The sequence below is a fragment of the Trichosurus vulpecula genome, chromosome 7 (assembly GCF_011100635.1).
Source record: "Trichosurus vulpecula isolate mTriVul1 chromosome 7, mTriVul1.pri, whole genome shotgun sequence".
NCBI classification, from domain to species: domain Eukaryota; kingdom Metazoa; phylum Chordata; class Mammalia; order Diprotodontia; family Phalangeridae; genus Trichosurus; species Trichosurus vulpecula.
Window position 1 is genome coordinate 221,160,450 of NC_050579.1, and position 26,741 is coordinate 221,187,190.

General features: G+C 36.9%; 1 protein-coding gene across 1 annotated transcript in view; it reads right to left on the minus strand.

Moving 5' to 3' along the window:
- The window catches only part of PRIM2 (DNA primase subunit 2), a 361,392-nt gene that overhangs the window by 10,872 nt on the left and 323,779 nt on the right, over nt 1-26,741 (minus strand). The window contains exons 12-13 of the mRNA XM_036767629.1: nt 21,250-21,332; nt 5,922-5,990 (exon numbers count right to left, since the gene is read on the minus strand). Of these exons, the coding sequence (XP_036623524.1) occupies nt 5,922-5,990; nt 21,250-21,332 (152 nt within the window). The remainder of the gene's footprint in view (nt 1-5,921; nt 5,991-21,249; nt 21,333-26,741) is intronic.

Consider the following 26,741-nt stretch of genomic DNA (forward strand, 5'->3'; position numbering starts at 1 on the left):
GAAATGATAAAAAGAGGGAAAGCACTGCAATTAAGAGGTTATGTATGTATGTATGTATGGTTACCTGTAGAATGTGGGCTTTTAATTTGGACTTAAAGAAAGCCAGGGAGGTCAGTAGTCTGAGTGGAGGAAGGAGAGCATTCCAGGCATGGGAGACAGCCAGAAAAAAATGCCCAGAGCTGAAATAAGGAGTGTCTTATTTATAAAATAGCTAGGAAGGAGACCAATGTTTCTGGATTAAAGAGTACATGTTGGGGAGTAAGGACTAAGAAGACCAGAAAGATAGGAGGGGACTAGGTTCTGAAGGCTTTTGACCACCATAGTATTTGCTCCTGGGAGCAACAAGAAGCCACCAGGGTTTACTGCAGAAAAGTGACATGACCAGACCTGTGTTTTGGAAAAATCACTTTAGTGACTGATTGGAGAATGGACTGGAGTGGGGAGAGCTTTGAGGCAGGCAGGCCCACCAGCTGTCTGCTGCACTAATTAAAGTGTGAGGTGATGAAAGCCTGTGCTAGAATGGTGCCTGAGTCAGAAAAGAGGAAGAGGCTTCTTCAGACATGTTACAAAGCTGAAATTGGGAGGCCTTGGCAAGAGCTTGAATACTGCAGAAGAGAGACAGTGAGGAATCCAGGATGACTCCTAGGTTGCACGCTTGAGGAATCTGGAGGATGGTGTTGGCCCTCTAGAGTAATAGGGAAGGTAGGAGGCCCACCAGTTTAGGAGGAAAGATAACAAATTCTGTTTTGGACATCTTAAGTTTAAGACATCTACTAAACACCCATTTCAAGACGTCTGAAAGACAGAGATGTCGGATGGGAAATTGGCAGAGGGACTGGGGCAGGAAAAGGTATATTTGAGAATCATCAGCTTAAAGACAGTAATTAAATCCACGGGAGCTGATGAGATCTCCAAGTAAAATAGTGTAGGGGAAGAAGAGAAGAGGGCACAAGACAGAACCCTGTGGGATATCTACAGTTAGAAGGTATGATCTGGAGGAAGATTCAGCAATGGAGACAGAGAAGGAGTGGTCAGCTAGGTAGGAGGAAAACCTGGAGAGAATGGTGTCCTGACAACCTAGAGAGAAGAGAGTATGAAGGAGAGAGAAGGAAGACCGAGAAAAGGCTATTGGATTTAGGAACTAAGAGCTAATAACTTGAGAGAGAGAGAGAGAGAGAGAGAGAGAGAGAGAGCAGTTTCAGTGAAATGATAAAGTAATAAGCAAAGTTGGGAAGAGTTAAGAATAGAGTAAGAGGAAAGAAAGTGGAGGCGCCTATTGTAGATGTCCTTTTCAAGGAGTTTATCTACAAAGGGCAAAAGAGATATAGGGCAATGGTTAGCAGGGATGGAAGGATCAAGTAAGGTGGTTTTAGGGTTGTTTTTTTTGGATAGGGGAGACAGGGGCATGTTTGTAGGCAGTAAGAAATGAGCCTGCAGAGACAGAGATTGAAAATAAGTGAAAGAGTGGAGATGACAGAGGGAGCAATCTGTTTGAGGAGACAGGATGGAATGGAATCACTTGTAAAAGCAGAGGGGTTATCCTTGGTAAGGAGTAAGGCCATTTCATTATGTGAGACAGGGATGAAGGAGGAGAAAGGGCAGAAGACATTTGAGTGATAAGAGATGAGGAAGAGGAAAGAAGAACAAGCTTATGGGAAATAGCCTCATTTCTTTCTGCAAAATATGAGGCAAGATTCTCAGCTGAGAAAGTGAGAGGAAGAAGAGACATGTGAGGTTTGAAGAGTGATGAAAAGCTTTGGAAGAGCTATTGCGGAGAGTGGGATAGTAAAATCATAAAGGAGGTATAGAAAGATTGCCTAGTAGCAGTAAGTGGCCAGTTGAGGTTGAGTAACATAGTAGTAGGCCCAATCAAAATGGTTGTGTGATTTTCCCCACCTTTGTTCAGCAGCACACATAGGCACAAAGGCAGTGAATGATGGGAGTGACTGAGGCTTGCCTGGGCATAATGGGAGACAGGATAAGAGGGCTAGGGATCAAGAAAGGAAGTGTGTAGAATTGAATCGTTTCACCAACGAGTCAAGATTAGGGAGAAGATAGCGACCAGTGCAGCAAAAATGGCCTAGGAGAGAACTGAAGGGTCAACTGAAGGCATTGGAGGTCACAGTGTAGATGAAGAGTAGGGTTATGTAAGGGAAGGCAGAAGGAAAAGTGAAAAACCGATAGATTATGGTCAGATTAGGGGATTTCAAGATTCTTAAATATCAAGGTGGTACGTCTATAGGTTATAGCAAGATCAAGAATATGAACATCGTTGTGTATAGCTGAGGAGGAGCTTATAGGAAGTGAGTGGGTTGAGGAACGGCATGGTGGGGCATTGGAAGGAGAATCAATATGTGCATTGAAGTCCCCTAGTATGAGAAGCCTAGGTCTCTGAACATATTCTTGTTCAGCTAGAATCTGTTATTCTGATAGAAAGAGAAAACTATCCATTTTCAGCAAAGTAAAGTCAAGTTCTCCCAACACTATAAATTTGTCAATGGCTTCCCTACACAGACTTATTGTGATCCACGGGCTGGAGAGTTTATCAAACTGATTTATATCTAAGTAGCTGTGTTTTAGGTCCAAGCTCCCAGCATCCCTACAAAATAGAAATGTTGTAATTTATCCAACAGGATAGCCACTAACTGCCTGTAATGACATCTAAAGTACAAACGGTAAAAGTTCCTTTTTTGGATGTACCTCTACACTGGTTGAATCATCTTGGGTAAGTCACTTAAATCTCTCTAAATCTCAGTTTCTTCATCTGTAAAATGTTAATATTGAATTCAGTAAGGTTTCTTCCAGCTCCTAAATTATATACCAGTCTACATTTTGCTAGGTGGCTGTACCCATAAAAAGGGGCTACACTATCTAGGGTCCATCTGTCTCATGAAAACCACAAAACCAAAAAATGCCGGTTAGAAAGGACCTTAAAGATTATTAAGTACAACTTTCCATTCAGTGTAGGACAGATGGTAGCCCTTCTACATTATCCCTGTCAGACTGCTCTCTAGTCTATTCTGGAACAGCAAACAGGAACTATTTTTTGAGGGAGGACATTTCTAGAGAGCATTAATTGTTAAGAAGTCCTTTTGTATGTTTGAAATCTTTTCTCATAAATTTTACTCTTGATCCAATTCTTCCTTCTGGAGACATGTAACCTATTCTCTCTTCCAAAGGTCAACCCTTCAAATAGTGAAAGACAGTTAACTTGTACCCAATTAAATTTTCTCTTTCCAGACCAAAAATTCTTTATATTATATATCCTATTCCTAATATGACATGGCTTCCAGATTCATAAGCATTCTAATTTGTCCTCTTCTAAAAACACTCCAATTTGTCAGTACCCCTTGTAAAACATGGTAGCAAGAACTAACCATAAACTCTAGGTGCAATCTGCATGGCACAGAGTAGAACAGAACTATTACTTCCTTCAAAGAAGGTATTCTACTTCCATTAATGCACCTTAATATTGCACGGGGGAGGGCAGCCATATCACATTATCGACTCATATTGAGTTTGCAGTAAAATCAAGCTCCTTGAGGGCGGGACTATCTTTGGTCTCTTTTTGTATCGCCAGCATTTAGCACAGAGCCTGGCACACAGCAGGTGCTTAATAAATGTTTACTGAATTGAATGAATGATAAAGCATTTGTTGGATGTTTCCTATGTGCCAAGCACTGAGCAAAACCCTGGGAATACAAAGATTATATTCCAGTGGAGGGTGACAACAAATAAAGGGGACCTATAAAAGGAGAGACAGAAGCTTACCACAGCATGGACTGGAAATGACTGGGAAGTGATTTAGAGGTCTGGTTGTAGGCAAGATAAGTAACAGTTCTTCTATCAGAGCCCAGTGCCAGGGGCCAGAATTTGCATGAGAGGGTGTTGAGGATCTCTTGTAACCTATACTTAAGCAACTTGCAGGACTTTTCATTTATTCCTAATTAAGCTTCCTCTTGTTCAGTGAGTCCACCACTCCAGCCTGATGTAACTTCCTGGAATTCTGATTCTGCAAGCTCTAATTCTGTACCATCCATGGACTTGACAAGTGTATCTTCTGTGTCTTCAACTGGGATAATAATATTTTTGCACAAGACAGATCCTAATCAAACTCCTTATATATACCACTGGAGACCTCCTTCCAGCACAACACTGACTGATTTCAACATTCTTTGGATACAACTAGTCAGTATCTATAAATCTACCCAACTGTACTATTATCTATGAAGGAAGAAAAGAATTTATTAAGCACTTACTATGTACCCAGTACCATGTTAATTACTTTACAAATATATATTATATTACAAATATTTGATCCTCACAATAATCCTGGCAGGTAGGTGCTATTAGCCCATTTTACAGTTGAGGAAACTGAGGCAGACAGAGATTAACTGACTTGCCCAGAGTCACATAGCTAGTAAACGAAGCCAAATTTGAACTCAGGTCTTCCTGACTTCAGGTGTAAGGTTCTATCACATTTCTCTATATTAGCCACAAGGATATCACAAAGGTGCTATTAAATTCACATATATGCCAAGCATGTCTTCACTTGTAATGGCATGATCTATCTTCAGGCGGTTGAATTTATAGCAAAAGGGGACATCTCCCCCTTCTTCCCCACCTCACCCCCCAACACACATACACACACAATTTCTGTTACTGGTACTTGTTATTTGGGGCTAAATGAAATTATTCCAGCTTTTTGGAACCCTAAATTTTACTGATTAGAAACTCACTATAGATATATAGGCACCTAAGCCACCTAGCCCCTCCTATACGCTAATTCTTCACTATTCTTAAGGAAGGACAATTTCCACATGAATCTTAAGCTATTGTCTCTGACAACCAGAGGGAGCCCTTTTTTTTTTTCAGAGGGAGCTCTTTAGGAAACTATGAAATACATTTTTAGACTTTGGTCATCATTTTCATCATCATTCCTTATCTGTTAGTTAATTTTGAGAGGAAATGTTTCTTTGTTGAAATAAGCATGGAGGAAGGGAAAACACCTTAGTTTGTAGACATATGGAGTTCTACTTAAAAGTTCAAAAAGAATTTAAAATGTAGATGAAATTACAACTCTCAAGCTGAATAAACAAATTCGAGAATGGGAGCATTTAGGAGCATAAGGCCAAATTAAATTGACATCAATAATACCCATTTGTTGTTTGAACCCAGTATGATTTAGCACGGTGCCTGAACACACAGTACATGCTTAGTAAATGTCTATTGATCAACTGATTTCTGTTCTAATAAAGATAATGAAATTTTGTTGTTGATGACTATTTTAATTATATTCGTCACTAATTCTAATGAGCTTTTAAAATATATTTGTACACAATTTATAAAAAATATTTTAAAAGATAAAAAAGATCACAAAACCACTCTAAACACTAAAGAACGAAGAATTTTTAGTATGATTGTCATATGAAATATTTAGTCCTAATAAGATGTTTAACAATTATATTACCAGAGCAAAAATATTACTTCACAGAAAAGTGAATACCAAACAAGTAGAAAAAATTTGTAGTTACTGTTGTTTTTGAATTAGACCTGTGATTTCCCTGGTGTATGAAACTCTCCATGAGGAAACCCCTTTTGCCAATGCAGATCAATACTTGTTCACAACTTACAGTCTCAGGAAAGGTCTCTGGGACACTAAGTGACTTACTTAAGTCACACAGTCATGATGTCAGAGGCAAGACTTAAACCTAGGCCTCCCTGACTGTGAATCAGGTTCTTTATCCACTATATCACAGTGCCTCTCAAAGTTTAATTAACTCATAAAAATCACTGCAGTACTATCATTGTCGATGAATGCAGTTAACTCAAGTCCAGGAGTTTCTAGGATTTCTTATAACGATATGTAACAATTTATATTATATTAATAAACGTCACATAAAATTTAAATGTGTACTTACATTATGCGTTAATTCAAAAAACTTCTGGCAGGCCAACTGGTAGTGAGTGCCTTTTACATAATCCAAAATCTTGAAAAAAAAAAGAGAGACCGAGGGAGAGAGACAGAAGAATTAAAAGTTTAATCCAAAAGATAGTGACTAAGTATCAATGGCCTTTTCTCATTTCTTTAGTCTAGGCAAAAATGCAATAAACCATACAGCATGACAAATTTTTGCAATTTATATACAACAATTCTAACAACATGACAGCATTACAGAAGGGCTATTTAGGTTAGCATTACCCCTGAGATGACAAGAGATAGAGATCTTTTGACCTATCAACTGTGAATTTCAATAACTTAAACAACAAGATGAAAATGCACCCTGGTATTATATTTTTGACAGTTATTGTCAGAACATCACATTGCAACATCTCTTCCATAATTGTAGATATAAATCTAGTAATCTGAGTGGTTTGAGCATGAAGCAATCAAATATAGTATTTAGATTTTTATTTTTCACATTACCAGTTTATATAGATACAGCATAAAAAACTGCTGTGCACCCATCAGGAAAATTTAATGTAAACCCTTTAGACAAGTATCTGTAGAGGAGGAATGTTTTTACCTTCAATCAGATTTGTCCTTTTTAGAAATGAAGTTATTTCTAGTAAAGCTCTGCAAAATATGAGCATGAATGGTCTTTTCTGAACACCTATTAGGAACATCGGCCTATCTTTTGTAAATACAATTTGTTCTCCCATTGTGCTTCATGTAATCTCTTCAGTACTGCACAAACTCCCACTCTTATCAGCAGAGTGCAATGCTAGTTGAAATTTTTTAAGTTACATCACCTTTTCCCCCTACCAAATAATCAAAATATATACTCTGCCTGCTTATCAAACATGGTAAATTGCTGGAATTAAGAGATAACCTCAGGAAGGGGGGAAATAAATTCTTGGGAAATGTTAATTTCTACCCCCTATTCAAAAGGCTGACCTTTCAGTGTCCAACTGTGGAATGAACGCACTCTTAAATCCCTGCCATGCTCATTATTGGATGTAGCCTTACAGGTATTGACAGATGTATAAATAAATTACATTTGCAGAACGGATCAAATCACAGGACCCAGCCAAGAACGTGCTTAAGTGCATTGTTTTTCTGTTATAGTCCCACAGATTAAATTTCCATGTTTTATGCCATTGACAGTTAAATCCCATATAAAAAAGATGGAGGCCCATGCCAGTAAGCCTCTGAACCCAAATATGGTCATTGTCTGCACATGTGACCTGTCTCTTTTCTTGAATTCTTATAGCAGAGAATCAATTAAGAAGAAATGAAGAGATACACGAACAATAATGAAGAAAAACACAGTTGCCAAACTTTTGCCAAGCAGTACAGGCACTTCTGAGCTCATAGTCTCATCAGTGCTGTTCCTCTTGCAAACACAATGTCAAATGAAATGGTACCATGGAGATGAACCTGTCAATTCCTCCTGGCAAGTATCAATGGTGACCATAAATTAGCAAGTAGGAATCAAATTGTGAAAATCTTTATCTGTACTTCCAAACTGGAAATCTAGAGAAGCCAAAAAGGTCAAACATAAATTGGCTGAAGTAAAACTAAAATTGCAAAGAAATAGATGTAAGACCTTAACTGTAAATATGGAATTCATTCCCTAAAGCGATAACATTTGAGAGCAAATCTGGCAATATAGTTCATGAGGTTTTCCTTGTCAAGAGGGGATGTCAATGACCATGAAGGAAGAGAGACGCAGCATGGTATAACTGACATACTGTTTGCCTTGGCCTCATTAAGACCTGGGTTTGAATCCAGTCTCAGCCATTTATTAGCTATATGACCACAGCCAAGTCACTAAAGATCTGTTTTCTTCTCTGAAAAATGAGGATGATAGCAATACCAACAGTACCTACTCACAAGGATTATTGTGAGACTCAAATGGGTTAACCTATAGAAAGGGGCTTGCAAGCCTTAATGTGCCACACACACACACACACACACACACACACTATTTCAAGATTCACGACTCCATCTGTGTAGGTATTCCTGTGTGCATATTTGGCCTGCCTAATCTCATTAATTTTTATAACAAAAATAAGTGAAAGTAAATTATTATAAATAGAAACAAGAATTCATTAAAATTTTGTCTTTCTACTCCCAAGTGCTTAGCATAGTGTCTGACATATAAGAGATACTTAATAAATACTTGTTTTTTAAATTAAATTTTATTTTTTAATCAGCAAAAAAATCTGCCTTCTCTCCCACTGAGAAATAAAAACAAAATCCATTACAAACATATATTGTGAATTATGTTCGATTTAGATATATAGTATACCCATTACAAACACATATAGTACATCCATTAAAACATATACTGTGAAATATATACTAACTTTGCTACCTGATTGATGGTAGAAGAAACGCTTGCCACACTTTTCCTAAGTAGTTCACCTCTGAGCTTAAACCCTTACAACTTTCTGATGATAAGTCTCTACAAATTTAGCTAGGCCAGTCTTCAGATGATTAAAAACATAATCTGCCACTCTAACCACAGGGTAGCTTCATTTATTAGAGGGGGAAAAAATCAAATCAACAAATATTTATATAGCATCTACTACAAGTCATGTGCTGGAGATAGATACAAGGACAAAGCAAAAGAATCCCTGTCCTTGAGGAGCTTGCAATCTGGTCAGGGGAGGGAGCATGTACATTTATAAGTATATACCAAATAAATGCAAGTTAACTTTGGGGCTAACTAAATTGAAACCTGAAGGAATCAGGAAAAGACTCCTCTACAGGGTGTCCCTAAAGTCTGGACACATAGGCAAAAATTTTCAACAACATTTTATTTATTTAATTGGAATATTAACAGACCTTATCCCCCTTAACTTCTTTTTCTGGGGTATGCTAAAGGAGAAGGTGTACTCAACAAAAATCACGGATGCAGCATGCTTGATTGAACACATAAAGAGTGAATGTGCTAAAATTGATGGCAATGTGGAGTCATTGCATCGGGTTCACGTGAATCTTGCAAAGCACATCAACCTTTGCATCACAAATGATGGAAATCATATTGAAGATGATTTGTTAATATTCCAATTAAATAAAATGTTGTTGAAAATTTCATTCATTTCATTTCTTGAAAATATACATTTTTGCCTATGTGTCCAGACTTTAGGCACACGCTGTAGAAGGCAGAATTTAAGCTGAGTTTTGAGGCAAGGCAGAGAAATTCAGAGGCCATCCAGGTGAGCATTCCAGGAGATGAGAGATGGAATGTTGTATTCAAAGAGCTGCAAATAGGCCAGAGTAACTGGACCATAGAGTGAGTAAAGAAGGGTAAATCATAAGAAGGCAAGAAAGGAAGGAAGGGGCCAGGAATGAAGGCCTTTAAATGCCAAACAGGACTTTATAGGATGGATCAGTATTAAAGAGGGAATAAGAGATGACAACTCTTCAGCATATTAGACTGGTCAGTTATCTCAGGTCTTCACATAATACAGAATCTTTTAAAAAATGAGTTGTTTTTTTTTTTAATCAAGACATTCTGCTTCTTATATCATCACGGTTATCCCAAGTATCCTTACCCACTAACTTTCCCAGAGGACAGATAGGTGCTTTAATGGATAGACTGCTCGGCCTGCAGTCAGGAAGACTTATCTTTCTGAGTTCAAATCTGGCCTCAGACATTTACTGTGTGACCCTGATCAAGTCATTTAACCCTCTTTGCCTCAGTTTCCTCATCTGTAAAATGAACAAGAGAAGGAAATGGCAAACCACCCCAGCATCTTTGCCAAGAAAACTCCAAATGAGATCGTGATGAGTCAGACACGATTGAAAATGACCGAACAACAATAACCTTTCCCAAAGAGCCATCCCAAATAACACTGAAAAAGTAAAAAAAAAAATATGCAGTGTAGACCACCTGTGGACCTCCCACCTCTGTGAAGGGGTAAATTGGGGGTGTCCTTTCATAACTCTTCATTTGAGTTCTGCTTGCTCTTTATAATTTTGTTATATTCACTTTTGATTGGGGGAGCAGTGTATTCTTTCCATTTACCATGTTACACTTATTGGGCCCAACTCATTCTCCATTTTTAGTCTCTGTCTCTATGTCTTCATATACACAGTCACACAGATACGTGACGGATGAATTCAAAAGGCTGCCCATCTGAATGCATGTGACAGTCTGAACAACAAGTATTCTTCATCCACTTAGTTTTTCTTCAGGACAGGGTGGTTAGGCTGCTTTCTTTTGAGTGACTATAAATTTCATTCAAGAAAATCTAAAGCTTGATGCAAATGGCGGTACGGAATCTGTATACAAGGATGACTGGAGGACCGCACCTCATAGCGAATCCCTCTTCAATCTGGATTTTGTGTTAAATCTCACCTGTGTCACCAGCAAATACCTTTGATCCTCCCAGCAATCCTAGTAGAAGGAGGTGATACTATGATCCTCATTTTTACAGAGGAGGAAACTGATGCAAACACTTGGTTACATGATTTGTCTTGGGTCACACAGCTATAATCAGAGGGTCACCGGATAAGATTATCTTTGTCTTTCAAGAAATCTTGTATAGTTCTGAAATGACATACATAGTGGGGGCAACTAAGTGACACAACAGAAAAATCATTGGGCCTAGAGTCAGGACGACTTGAATTCAAATCTGGCCTCAGACATTTACTAGCTGTGTGTCCCAGGGCAAAGAACTCAGCCTCTGTTTGCCTCAGTTTCCTCATAGTAAAAATGGAAGTGATAATAACACCCATCTCCCAGGGTTGTTTTAAGGATCAAGTAAGAGAACAATTGTAAAGCGCTTAGCATAGTGATGAGCACATAGTAAGCATTATAAAAACGTTAGCTACTACTACTCCTAGAAACCTTGTTGAAAGAAAAATAATGAGGGGGTATTTTGCTCTATCAAACCAATTTTTTTTCTTTTTAATGGTCAACTAACAATAAGTGGAGTAGAATCTCATATATTCTACATTTTTCTAACAGTTTTACAATAATGAGTATGTGGTATACGACGGAAAATTGAGGACCCACTTGATATACATACAAGTTATTCTTAAAAATTGTAAATAAATGGAAAAGTAGGCACATAGAGGAGTAGTCATCATTCTCTTGGTTAGTTTTGGTTTTGATATAAAGATTTTTTTCTCCCACACCTTTGCTATCTTCACCTTCTTCAGGCCCTTTGAAAACTGATTCCACAATTCCTTTACATTTTTATTGACTTTATCTGACCTAACCCTGCAGATTTTCCCTTCTACCTCCTCTAAATACCTATATAGAAGTGATCTAAAGTCAGACAGTCAAAAGGCATTTATTAAGCACTTACTATGTGCCAGGCCCTGTGCATCAGGGATACAAAGAAGGGCTAAGAGTCCCTGCCTTCAAGGAATTTACAAGTACAGTAACTCGACTGTCTTTGAAAGAGAGCAGATGGTTAGAAAAAAAATCATTGAAGAAAACTGGGGGGAAAAAAGTAGATGCCCATCTACTGGGGAATGGCTAAATAAATTATGATACGTGAATTTAATGAAATATGACTGTTATGTAAGAAATAATTAATATAAATGATAAAGACACATGAGAAGATTTTTATGAACTGATACAAAGTGAAGTAAGCTGATAAGAAAAACAACATAAACGATGATTAGAACAAAGTAAATGGAAATAATAAAAACTGAATACTGTGTAATTAAAATGACCAAACTTGGGGGCCCCAAATAGACATAAGAATGCATTTATCTTCCTTCTTTGCAGAGGTGAAGGACCAGGAGTGTAAAACACTGGATATAATGTTGAACTTCATCGATGTGTTGATTAGTTTTACTAAACTACTTTCTCCCCACTCTACCCCAGCTTTCCTTTTTTACTTATTATGAGGAATGGCTCTCTGTGTGGGAGAGGGAGAGATATAATGAGAAAGTTATCAGTAGAATTTTAAAAATTTAAATCTTCATAGATCTTTTCTACCTTTTTCTGTTTTTCTTTTTCAAGCAACATCCTAAAATGCCCTCAGAATGACTATGCTTAGTTAGATTTCAAGTCAAGAAATTTTTGAAGCTGGTTTTATCTTTCACTGTTTTTCTCTCTTTTATTAGACAATACTATTTATAATTTTTCATCATCCACGGCAATATTTTACAAATAAGTTTATATTCTAAACCAGTATGGCTCTTGGCTGTCATATCTCTCCACTAAAACAGTAAGAAATTTTTGCTGAACAGGTGCTCTTTTGGTCTGCCCATAAAAGCATATATAATTGTAATCAGCATCAACATCTTTTCTTTTGTACATACCCCATTTTTCAAGATCAGTAATGTATCTAAATAGGTCAGGCTGTAGTTGTTTAATTGCACATCAAACCATCCTCATTTTTATTCTTTCTTCTAGCTTTGTACGAATTTTGAACTTTGTTCTAACAAGTTTGACAGCTCATAGACTGCTAACTCATAAATTACTTTCACAAGCCATATATTTTCTGCTAAAATATAATCATGACCAGTGCATTTCTAGTCTTTTCTTGAAGAAAGTTTCATGATGTATAGGCATCAGGCTTCTATAAAGTCTATAAGTTTCTGGCCTCTTTCATTTCTTATTCCCAAGCCATATTTTCAAACATATTTTTCACTGTCCTCACCTATTCCACCTTTGCATTGAAGTCATCATTATATGATACATAAGCACTTATTATCCTATTTTTCTTGCATTAAAAAAAGATTAACCATTTAACTTTCTCCATATCTCAGTTTCTTGTCTCTGTAGTTGATACTAAAAGGTGGTACAACCTTGGAGCAGTACTGAAACTGAACCCAGAGAAAACTCACTTTAATCCCTTGTTGGAAATACAGCTAGATTTAGAGATCACATATTTAGAGTTAGATGATACCATGGAAATCATCTGGCTCAAGCCTCTAATTTTACAGATGAGGAAACTAACCAGAAAGGATGAGTGAATTCTCCAAGGATTCACAAGTAGGCAGTAGCAGAGTTGGTATTTGAACCCAGTTCCGATGCTTCTCTAACCATTGCTCATTCCATAATAACAGATGTCCTCTTTAGGTCCATAATTTCCACTGCAATATCCCTAAGGATAATAAACCTTTCATCTCACACTCATCCTGCTGTTATGCAGGATGAATAATTTAATTTTTTAAAAATCATGTAACTGTAGGTGATGAGTACTACTATTAATGATCTTTCCACTGGAAAATGTCAGATTATTTGAAAGTCGTTTTTTTTTTAAATCTTAAGTAAAACTTAAAGTTTAAAACTTAAGTAAAATCTCATTCATAGCTGGGGCTAGCTATGACATATACCATTTGATTTATGCAGCTGTTTTTCTTCCAACCTGCTTTATCAACATTGCTTCATTAATCTTTAAATCACTATTTATCTTCATTTTGCCAAGAAGGGAAAAGAGTCCCAGAGAAATTCTATCAGTTGTTCAATGACAGGCAAAGACTTTGTGACAAAGCAAAAAAAAAATAAGCCAGGCCTCTTGAGGTCAGTTCTAATACTAACCTTCCCAGCTCTTCCTTAATACCTTCTTGAGATTCATCAAGAACAATGTACACACTTTCAACTACAACACTAAAGAAAGGGAAAGTGAATGAAGCAATCAGAATGACTATTCCTATTCCTAGGAATCAGAGGAGATGTTCTATAGGATGAAACAGATAGGAGCTTTTCTTAAAAGCAGGCACTGGTCATGAGGTAATGGAAAGTGGGAATACTATCTCCCATTGATAAGGATGACCTACCAAAGAATATCATAGCAATGTGGGGTAGATGGGATTTATATGAACATTCGGTAGGTGTCACTTAGATTTATCTTTGCCATAAAGTCTCCTTGACATAGTGTTACTTTTAAGTCTTTTAAACTGTCCATTTTGAAAGATTTCATCATTAAAAAGCATTTACCAGTTTCAGATTTAATGCGGACAATAACTGCCTGAGGATTTTACGACAGTGAACAATAGTGTTTTAACCAGCCTCACAAGAAGTGGAAAGGGCGGGCAATTTTTCAGTTTCTGGCTATGATGTCACCGTTATAATTTCTTGAAAGTATCTATTGGATCTGCTTTCACTTTTTTAAAAAATCATTAAAAGGACCAGAAAGTCAAGGTCCTTTTTAAAAAAAATATATATATATATATATATGCTGCTTCCTTTCTTCTTATGGAAAATCTAAAGGGAGAGAAAAGAAATTTTTAGAAAATGGGGCTGCAACAAATATATTTGTTGAAGACCTACTAGGTGCAAGGCACTGTAGCTACAAATACAAAAGAGAGACAGTATCAGGCTACAGGGAGCTTGACATACACCCTGTCTCACCAGTTCTTTCAGAAACTACATTAAAGAGGCTGTATACCTTGCAATAAAACACAACAATATAAAAAAAAATCTGAAAAACAAATTTTAAAAGCTTTTTAACTGGTTCACTGCAAGAGACTATTTCACCACAAAAGGAAAATGGCCAGCTGGAAATAACAGCGAAGAATATTTCCAGAATTGACTACATAGATTAAAAGAAATGGGAATAACTAAGTGTAGATTCACAGGTTCTTTTATATAACTTTGGATACTGTCAAGATTTTATGGGCACAGTTCATGTCCCAGGGCAGAGAGCTGAATCACAATGCAGGAAGACTGGAGTTCCAATAGAACCTCTGACACGTCCTAGGAATATGACCAGGAGCAAGTCACTTAATCTCTTTGCGTTTCAGTGCCTTCTTCTCTAAAAGGGAAGAAATAGTTACCAGCAATGCCTATTTCATGTGATTTTTATAAGGTTCACCTGACGTGACGTAATGTAAACAGCTTTCCAAGCTTAAAGTGCTATATTTTTCAAGAAATCATATATAAATAAAGTAATAACAAGAAAATAAAGGGTTACTGGAAAGAGGCTAAAAATTAAAGTTTCCTAAATAAGGACGTAAATTAGATGTAAATTTTACAACAGGGCAATTCAATATTTGTTACTGTAAAGCACAATATACAGGTAAATTGTAATATGCTACACAAAGTCAATTTACTCATTTATTCATTCATTCTAACAATCTATTGAGAGGCTACTACATGGCAAGGCACCATGTTGTGATAGAGTAGATAGCACATTGGGTCTGGAGTCAGGAAGACCCGAGTTCAAATCCAAGCTCAGATACTTACTATTACTCCCTGGCACATAGGAGGCCCTTAAATGTTTCTCGAATGAATGAGCAGGCTACTTAACCTCTGATTGCCTCAGTTTCCTCAACTGTAACACGCGGATAATAATAGCAGGGCTGTTGTGAGAATCAAATGAGACGTTTGTTAGAAATGCTTAGCGCAGAAGCTGACCCATTGCAGGCACCTAATGCGCGCTTCTCCCCTTCCCTTACTCCTTCTCCTTCCCCATCTGTGATCTGTCTAATCTGCTGAGGAAGGTGATACGGAGGATCGTTATCCTCATTTTAGAGTTAGTAACACTGACGTATAGAGTTTAAGTGACTTGTCTAAAGGGAAGGCAGAACTGAAATAAGAAACTAGGACAGCTGAATGTCAGTGAACCATCCATATTCACCTTTTGAATATGGATGTGGGATTGGATACTACGATCATCTATCATTGGCCACAGGGCCCTATCGTGCTTTAACACTACATTAAATTATGCATGTGACTAAACCCAAATATATGAAAAATACCCGTTATTAAATGTTTTTTGTTTGAAGGGTCAATGAAGAATTCCCACTCAATGAACAAGAACCAAATGAACAGTGTGAAAATGTCCTACAGGTATAACACCATTTACTAAGGCTTCAACTTGTTAGGAATATGACGGTAGTTCAAGCACTCTTGCTATTACCCTAGGAAATAAGTATGCGGAGCTACTCCAAAGGCCCAGAATCAGGGCATGGCTCCCAACAAGAGATGCTAATTTCATTACAGCATATATTACAATGCACAACCAGCCCCTTGCACTTGTCTGTGGATGGCAATTATTGTTGTTTATTGATCAAACTCAGTCAGGGTTTAGATGTGTTATATGTGATTAAATTCTAATCAAACCCAGGGAGGTACAGAGTGAGACAACTTAGCTATTAAAATGGCAGGGCACACAGCAAAGCTGTTAGGGCTGCCAGCTGAGGAATTTCAATGTGAAAATTTCATGTATAAGCTCTTTTGACAAGTGTGAGGATAAAATATAACGCAGATAAATAAAAAAACCTGTAAGAAAAATCTCATTCAGCTAAAGTGTAAAAACAAGTTATAGATGATTATTTCCATAGAGATTCTTTTATTGCTAATCTCTATATCTCCAATTACCAATATCTCGACCCTATACACAGACATATATTTAAAGGAGATGGGGAGGGGAGATGGTTAAAACGCAAAGGACGGAGGTCTTCTGAAGGGTCCCAATCTTTAAAAGGCCTAAAATAGGCAGGTAGATATGGTAGATCACCATATACTGATAGATTTGATTAGCTGATCAAATTCTAAAGAGTACCAAAATGATTGTTACTTCAATAGAAAAATTCCACAGAAATATGAATCGAACTATAATAAGATGACATTGAAAAGCATACTATGATGTGTGGGTGGTTGAGTACACTAAAACATTTTCTTCATGAGTCTAAAACATTTTTATTCCTTTATTTGCCAGGAGAATGTGAGCTTTCTTAGGAAAGACACGGTTTCATTTTTGTCTTTATATCACCAGTGCCTAGCACAGTCATCTCTGCCATTTTAATAGGCAAGTTGTCTTACTTTGTACCTCACTGGGTTTGATTAGAATTTAATTGCATACAACACATATAAGCAGATAGTAAATACACGTTTGTTTGAATTGAAATTTTAAAGACAACAATAAAAAAAAACAACATATTAGGTTTATAAGGCATTGAGTAGCTGGTTGCATGGTCTTAAAGAAAATAAGCAATAAAGACTGGGGAAAATAGGTGAGAGAGCAGACATGGAGAAATACATCAAAGGAAAAACACAGGTGCTGGTAGAAATCTGAGAATGAAGAAGGCAGAGTTAAAAGAAAAAAACATTCATCAGGAGAGGTGCTGAAGGTACTATTACTAAGGTATGAAGAAAAAAATCAACCTATATATTTCTTAATAAGATAATAAAGGGACCAGAACGGTGAGAAGATTGGAGAACATGAAGGAACTATGGAGATTTTTAGCCTGGAAAGGAATAAATACAGAAAAGATATTATAACTGTTTTAAAATCTATAAGGAGCTACCATGTGAAAAAGGGATGTTTATTTCTCTTTTTTAGTAATCTTGTTTTTACTGATATTTTGTTTTTAAATCATCTTCATTTCTGAATATATCTCTTCCTACTCCCCTACCTAGCAAACTATCCCTTGTAATACCCCAACTCCTCCTTGAAGGGGGAAAAAAATGTTTGATTCTACTTGTCTAAAGGCAAAACAGGACCAACGGAGAAAAGACAAATTCAGGCTTGATATAAGGAAAAACAAGTGAAATGGGCTACTGCAGAATGTAATGGGGTGCCTGTCACCAGATATCTTTAAGACAAGGCTGAGTGACCACATGTCAGGGTTACTATTGAAGGAAATTTCAGTACAAGTATGGGTTACATTGGATGATCACTGATGGTCTATCTTTGAGATTCTGTGACACTGTGCACATCAACAAAAGGCACTGAAACTTTCATATTGTCTATGTAAAAGAGGTAGTGTGTTGTCATGGGAAAAGCACTGATATGGTTCAGATTCATATAGGTTCAAATCCTGGCTCTGTCACTTTTAGCTCTGTGAAGTTGGACAAGCCCCTTAGCCTTTCTGAGATTCAATTTCCACATCTGTATATGGAGATAATAATACTTAAAATACTAACTTTCTAAGAGTTGTGAGAAAAGCACTTTGTAAGGCACGGTATTATTGTGTGAAATAATACTGTAAAGCATTATACAAGTATCCCTGTATTAATATGTGCTATTTATTTATAGGTCATATTTGTCTGATGCCATTAAGGGTCCAAACTTTTTCTTTCCAAATCTAAAGCATTTTTCTTCACACAGAATGTAAACTCTTTGAAGGCAGGAAATGCTAGATTTGTGCCTTAATGTCTCCCAGGACCTAGCACAGTGGAGGGCACAAAATGTGTTGATTGCCTACAACAAGGCAACTTTGATTTGATTCAGGGGCTCGATCAGAAAAGTGTCTCTTAGGCAGAACATACAGGACATGGCATTATCATCCAGATCTCCTCTTTGGCATATTCTATGTCCTAGCTCTGGAATAGCACTAAGTGGACCATAGGCCCAACCCATGAGCTCTTTATTGCCATCCAGAAAGGAATGGGAAGGAAATCCCAGATTGCCTCTTAGAATCATGCCTGGCCATTGGTTTCTATATTCCCTACCTCTACAACTCTGACTTTCAAAAGATGGGCAACAGAATCAAAAAGAATCTCAGAGTTATATAATCATCTACTCAAGCTCCCATTTTTCCAAGCTATAAATTCTCCCAAGATATAAATGTTGTCTCTAAAACTTATGTGTGGTATATAACCCTAAATGCCTCTGTACCTATTGCTAATTAAGTTATTCAATTAATATTTACTAAGTATTCATCACACATGTAGGCTTGATTAGCCACTGGATAGAATAGGAAAGCTTTTCTTTTTTTAAAAAAATTTTAATGGACCATGATTTCTTGGAACTTACAATCTAATTGTAGAGTTAAGAGATAACTATAATACCCTTCAGATACTCCAATGGGCCTGTGATTTAATGGATTGGGGTGGTCCTTCTGAAAATGATGCAGATCAAAATTTACTCATTCCTGCCCATCCTGTGCAACTCTTGTCCACATCCTTCTATAAGTTCTTCAATGTAGTAGGGGTCTTCCACAATTCTCGATCATAAGAGAGTATGAACATATTGCCCAGGCAGTCCATCCAATGCTCTCTTCACATGACCAGTCCATCTTCTGTTTTTGTTCATACATTTCTTTGATATCATCCTTTACTATGCTTCTCCTTTATAATTCCCTATTTGTTCACACTCACCATGAAATTTTCTACTGGAATAAGACACAATGTAAACACCACATTTTCTTCAGACCAGTTCTCTACTTACACATTGGCTCCAGGAAGTAATCAGAGTGACCCTTGACTGGGCAAATGGAAAGGAAACCCTAGCTCTGTCTGGTGCTGTTGCCTTTGAACTCTCACCAAAAACACTTGACAAATTATTAAAAGGGATATAAAAGTTATGATTTGACATCACCATCAAGGGAGGCAAAGGTGAAAATAAAAGGGGCAAATGTGGTCATGGCCAGCATGATACCATGTGGATCAAATCCAACTTCCACTGTGGCCTTGCCTGTCTCAACATACCTTCTAAGATCAGGGTTCTGATTATTTGACATAGTTCCAGCTATTTCAAATAGATAAAGAAATCTTCACCAGGAGGTTCTGACCATAAAACATCAATAAATGGTTACAGTTTTACCTTGGAAGCATTTCAGTAGTGAATTTTTTATGACTTTTAGACAATAAAATATTTAAAAGCACTCATAATGGAAAGATCTAAATGCACCCTTGTCAAAATGCTTCTACATGGACCCTTCATTCACCAATATATTCCTCTTTAGAATAGACTACAGCAGCTACCATATTTCACCTTGCAGAGAGCCTTTCACTAAAGTACTCAACAAAAGCAAAAGTATCATTGACTGATTACCCAGGAACTACATACACATCCATGTTCATTTTAGAAACTCAATTAAAACCTAGGCCTAGAGGCATGATTGGAGCCACACGGTGGCACAGTGAACAGAGCGCTGGGCTTGGAATCTACAAGGCTCCTCTTCCTGAGTTCAAATCCAGCCTCAGATACTTACTAGCTGTATGACCCTGGGCAAGTTACTTAACCCTGTTTGTCTCAGTTTTCTCATCTATAAAACGAACTGGAGAAGGAAATGGCAAACCACTCCAGTATCTTTGCCAAAAAAAGTCTAAATGGGGTCACGAAGAGTCAGGCACAACTGAAACAACACAACAGCAACAAAAGAAGTATGGTGAATGAATTGCTAAGTCACCACAAACAGGTAAGAAATGTCAATTAATGAATAAATCAGTCATCAAGCATCTACTATGCATGTTCCAAGTACAGTTTCATGTTCTGGGGATACAAGATCAAAAATTAAATAGTCCCTGCCCTAGAGGAACTTATACTCTGTAGCTAAAGAAATGTGCCGGAAGCACAGAGAGAAGAAAGGAAGAGTAAGTGCACTCTGTCATTACTATTTGTGGAGTTATTAACAAGTGTTTATTAAGCACTGAAATGGCGGGGGGAGGGGGGGTGAATGGTACAGATATTAAACATCTACACTGATCAGCCAAGTAAGAATATAAGCAACGTCCAAACAAGAGGCTGGATAGGGAAAGATGAATTATCAACCATGGATGAAACTAAATCTGAGTTGTCACTATAAAAGGCAAAGGGTCTTCTTTGGTGATTAGAATTCTAAAATAAATCCAATCCGATAAAGATACATGATAGTTTTTGGACTCCAGCTCTGACATTCACTTTGTTTTACTCCAGATTAGACTGTTATCCAATTCCCTTGACACCTCAGTCAACACAACTGCATGGAAGACAGTCTACCACATTAGTGTATTCAGGATTATTTTTCTGACAAAACAGCTTTATTTTTTTTTTTAAGTACTAGAAGATATTCACAACACTGACTTTTGCATTTCTAGGCATTCTTTTCCCTGCAAGTGTTTGTAAAGCAAAGTGTTAGATCTAATGAACTATTAACAGAATTTTAGATTAAACAGTGTGACAAGTGATGCTTATCAAAATAGTCAGTCAGCACACCCCACATTATCCTGGGTTCTGCGATATCGACAACATTAAAAAAAATTTCCCCAAGATGAAAAATGTTGTCATTAATTTTCAGCTTCATTAGCAAGCTTTAATAGACTACTCAAAAATTATTTTTTTAAGGTGGCATCAGTTCTCAATATGAAAAAATGAAGAAACAAAGTGCAAATGTGGGCTTGCATGAACACGTGCACCTACGCACACACGTTTCCAAGCCTATTTCATCACCAAGCCAAAAGGGGGATAAATACCGCCCAGCAGACTAAAGAAACAAAATTTCCAACAAGGGATTAAAACCAGAAAAATTAGTGCTTTGGCTTAATTCATCTAAAAGATAGGCAATCTGGCATTCCGCCTGACAAGTTGCACGGAATACTACTGTGAGGATATTAAATGAAACTGAAAGGAAGAGTCTGACGCCTCATTACCAAGGTCTTGGAACAGAATCTGACCTACCTGGTTTATCCCGGTTTGAGAGATCTTGGATGACTGGAGCTTCTGCTTCAACAGCTCGGGATCACTGTGGCGGAATGGGCACCCTGACAGCCAAAAACACCAGCAAGCGCACAAATGAGGCTATTTACCCAGGAGTTAGCACAATAATACACTCGAGAGACTGACTAAGCTCTTCTTAATTGTCTAACAGCTTATTAATAAAAAAGTTAATTACCCGTGTGTGCAACTGCTTTCCTCTGTTACTTTATTTTTTTTTAAATAAAGACTCCAACTGTATGGTTATCAGGGCACTGCAGGCTCAAGAGTTACATAAAGCACTACAACCCAAGTAGGCTGAGATTCCCATTTCAGGAGAGGAAAACAGTTTTAATTAGATTCTTCATTAATAAGCAAAGAGATCATCACAATATAGCTATAATCATATCCTAAATTTCTAAATTCAACCAATTATTATTTCAAAAATTTACACCAAAATGTATGCTCTGCCCCACCCCCAAATATACCATCCATCTAGCTAATTGGGAGAAGCAAATATGAGAGGATTTATACTCAAACATTTTCTGCAAAGATTACATTTATTTCCTGTATATCCAAAGCTATAACAAAACTGAGAGTTGATAGGAAATTGCTAATCGGGAGGTAAACAAGGACTACTATTACTGGTATTAGTACTAATAAGTTATTAAATTTAGTAAACAGTTGCAAATTAAGAAAACTTTTAAAGTTCATACATAAAGGATCATAGGGATCTATATTATTTCATAGGAAAAAATAAGTAAATATTTATTACATAAAAAATAAAATTAAGGCAACATAGCAGTAATAGAAGTAATTGTAAAAGTTTCAAAACTTTTAATATAATCTAAAATGAGTAAAACACTTTTAAATTATTCTATACTCTGAAAAGTGAAAGGAAAACAATGAGTTTATAACAAAAAATACAACACAAAATCTAAAAACAAATCTAAAAATATATCAGATTAAAATATATTAGACCTACTTTTGTTCTTTTGAGCTACACAGGACAAGTCTAATTCCTCTTCTAAAAGACAACCCTCTAGGTAATTGAAAGCAGGTATTATGTTTCTGCTAGTTCCTCAGTTTCCTCATTTGTAAAATGAGCTGGAAAAGGCGTTGACAAACAACTCCAGTATCTTTGCCAAGAAAACCCCAAATGGGGTCATAAAGAATTGGACATGACTAGAATGACTACACGACAATAATTAAGTTCCCCATAATTTTATTTTTCTTTTCTCGACTAAATACTGCGAATTCCTGCGTGACATGATTTTCAGACCCTTTGGTGTGGTCCGAAGGTTGTTGCTGTTGTCTGTCCTTTGTTCTCAAAAAGGACCATGACATCTGAAGTATCATGTTTAGGTAAAGTCTCTCTTGAAATGTAGTACCTTGAATTGAACCCAACTCATTAGTTATAATGAAAATTATTAAACTGGTATCTAGTTCCATATTTTTATTTGGAAGAGAGAGAGAGAGAGGAAGGTGGTTATTGCTGAAAAAACAAATAGCCCAGGACGCCACTTGCTTTTCCAAATAATCTTAATTATAAATGAGCAAGTTCAGAATAAGACCATGGGGCCAAAGGAGCCTATGAGACATATGAAAGTTTATAGACTTCGTTCTTATATTTATCATCATCCTTTTACTATTCAGGCTGGGATTTTTAGTAAGAATTCTTCTGAAATAATCAGACTGCACACTCACAAATGGATCCAGCAGAAAACAGAGTGAGATATCTAAAATCAGGCAACTCCTCGATAAGGCCGGGTCTTTTTTTTAAGAGGAAACATGCAAATAAGTGGAACGATGCTCGTAGGATATGATCATAGATAGAAAGTTGGAAGAGATCCTAGAGGTCACTCATCTTACCCCTTCATTGTACAGAGAAATCTGAAGGCTAGAAAGGTTAGATGATTTCCTCAAGTTCAAAGAGACGGTAGGTGGCAGACTGTTGTTGTTCATTCACTTTTCTGTTGTGTCTGAATCTTTGAGACCCCATTTAAAGGTTTTCTTAGCAAAGATCCCGGAGTGGTTTGCCATTTCCTTCTCAGCTCATTTTACAGATGAGGAAACTGAGGCAAAAGGGGTAAGTGACTTGCCCCGGGTCACAGGGCTATTAAGTGTCTGAGGCCAGATTTTTACTCAGGAAAATGAGTCTTCCTGACTCTAGGGCCAGTCCTGCAACACCTAGCTGCCCCAGGCACATCTAAGATTTAAATACAGGTCCTCTGGGTCCAAACCCAACCTTCTTTCCACTACACTATGCTGCCTCCCTATGCTGTCAGGACAACTAAAGCCTAGAAATAGCAAGAGACTTTTTAAAAATGCTGCAGACATCAAAAGGGAGGTTTTTGTTTTTGTTTTTTAGTTATGTTCAGAAAATGAAAAAGAAAATGATAGCCTACCACTTGGTGCAAATGATGCTATCAGACAACAGTAATGGCAGATCTACTTAATTTCTGAGTTTGCCTTCATCGTGAACAATGGTGATTAAATTGGAAAGGATCACTCATTGCTACAAGAGACCTGAAGACTATGATTTTTGAGAAAGTAGGGGGGGTTATATTCACTTTCAATGACTTCAAATATTGAAGCCCATATAAGTTACACCCAAGGGCATTGAGAAATTTTACAGATATGGTCATATGACCAATACCTATCTCTTCCCACACCTCAATCACAGAGTATAGTGGTCCGATTGTCTCTGCTACCCTCAACTGTGTATTTCTATTAACGTAGCTAATTGCATGAACTTTATTAGCAACATTGCCACAGTGAGTTAACGATTATTGAGCTTATGGTCAAATAAAATTCCCTGTGTCTTTTTTTCACATAAACTCCTTTGTAAAGGAGAGGAAGGAGGAAATAGTAATTTATATAGTGCCTACTACTGGCCAGACATTCTGTTAAGCATTTTCCAAATTTATTGTCTCATTTAATTTTAAACTTTAGACTCTGTGGAAAGTCAGATTGGTGCTAGGCTACAGTCCTGGTTTTCCAAAAGGGAGAGCAGGAGAGAGATCCTTGAAACTATAGCTCAATTAGTCTGGAAACATTCCACAATCGATTATTAAACAAATGGAGTGATTTCCTGTAAACTTTTAGGAAAAAAAAAAACCAAGGATTATAGGGATCATAGATTCAGAGCTGGAAGATACCTTGGAGGTCTTCTGGTTTAACCCCCTCCTTTTCAGATGAGAAGACTGATCAACAAGCATCATTTGTTGAGTATGATGGGCAGTGGAAATATATACAATCAGCCATGACATTTGTCCCTGTCCTCAAGGGGCTTATAGCCTAGCTAGAAAGATGGGACATGTACATACAAAAATAAACAATATGAAGCAGTACAAGTTTTTAAAAATGGGAGCACCTGAAGAATCTCACCACTTATATGGGATCAATTTTCCATCTGAACTCTCCATAGAATATCTATATTCATGGAAAAGCAGAGGAACAGAGTGTGCTACATTGGATTTAGGAAATTATAAAGTACTTTTTCAACGATCCCATGCTAATTTGCTGCAAAATACCATCTTTTTTCTATAAATGTTCTCCTGGTCTTGCAGTGTGGTTTCTTTTCATGATTCCTAAAGGGTATCATGAGATTACAAATAAGCAGTGTCAGACCAACTTCATTTTGTTTTTCAGTAAGGGACATTAGACTGATATCTGGGAAAGGTTTTAGCTATAGTGTCTCTTCAATCAATCAATCAACATTTATTAAGCACCTACTATGTGCTAAGTACTATGATAAGAACTTCATCAAGATGTCTGAGAAAGATTCTCATTCTATTCTGGTGAGTAAAATAGAAAGACATGGGCTGGATGAAAACATAATCAGATAGATTAAATGCCAGCTGAACAACTGTATCCAAAATTTTTGAAAATTAGAAAACCATAGAGTTCTCTCATGTGGCATAAATACACAGCCCTTGGTCCTGTTCTATTCATCATTTTTTATAAATGATTTAAAGGCACAGAATGCATGCTTGTCAAAATTTGTACATGATACAAAGATGAAAGACATAGCTTGCATTCTGGATGAAAGAATCGATATTCAAACACATTTTTATAGGCTAGAGTTACGCAACAAAACAAGCAAGATGAAATTTAACAGGGATAAAAAGTAGAACCATGTGAGTTTAAAGTAACTACACAATTATAGGAGAGGGAAACAAAGAAGTTTATGTGCAAAAAAAAAGACACATGGAATTTTATTTGACCACAAGCCATGAACTCACTGTGGCAATGTTGCTAATAAAGTTCATGCAATTAGCTACATTAATAGAAATATACTGTTGAGGATAGCAGAGACAATAGGACCACTATACTCTGCACTAGTCAGATCACAACTAATATGCTGGGTTCAAATCAGGGTACTACATTTCAAGAAAGACTTTATTTAAATGAAATTACCTTCAGACCAGGATGGTGAAGGATCTGAAAATGATATCATATAAGGAGCAGCTGCAGGAATTGGCAAAATTTAGTCCAGAAAAGAAAAAGATTTATGGGGAACTTAATACCTGCTTTCAAATATCTGAAGTGCTGTCATGTGGGATTATTAGGCTTGTCCCTATGTAGTTCAAAAGAGCAAAACTAAGTCTAATATATGGAAATTAAAGAGATATGGATTTCTGCTCAGGTTCAGTAAGAATTTTGTAACAATTACAGTTGCCCATAAATAGAATGGGACATCCTATAAAGTGTCTAGCTTCCTATCTCATGAGAACGGTTCAAGTAGAGCCTGAATATTTCTGAGAAGAAGCCTACTTTGAGTGGGTGATTTGGTTAGAAGACCTCTAGGTTCCATTCAAACCATGATGAAGAAGTGTTGGGAGATGACCTGTAAGGTGCCTTCCATTTCTAACATTGTCACCTTATGATTTGATGAAAACAATGGAAGTCCAAAAAGTAGAATTATGCCATCTGTCTCATTATTATACCAATTATCAAGGAATGACAAGTATGGGAGGGAGAACTGAGAGTAAATCAAAAAGTCCTCTGGCCAGTCAAAATATACGTGCCCAAGGACCTATAATATCTCCTAGGTTTTACTTTGAAAGGCCATCAGGACCTCACTTGGGGACTTTTTATTCTGACTTTGGCTTTGTTATTTGGTTCTGCATCACACAGAAGAGCAGAAGCAGGAAAGAAGCAGAAACACTGACAGCAGCAAAACAGCTGTCAATGATCATACCTGTGGGCATCACTTGTAGAGTATGCAGTTAATATTCATAAGGATGACTATAAAGAAAGTTTAAATATGTTAGACTATCATTTAGACATATAAGACTATATAGACTGTAAGGAAAGTTTAGATTATACTCTGATTAATCAGATGGTGAGTAAATTTGTAACATGCTTTACAAAGATTTCCATCAAACATGGTCAGAATAAAACCACTTGGGGTCCATAAAGGGCTTTTCAGTGGAAAAATTCACTTATGTATGTAATACTTCATTATCCAA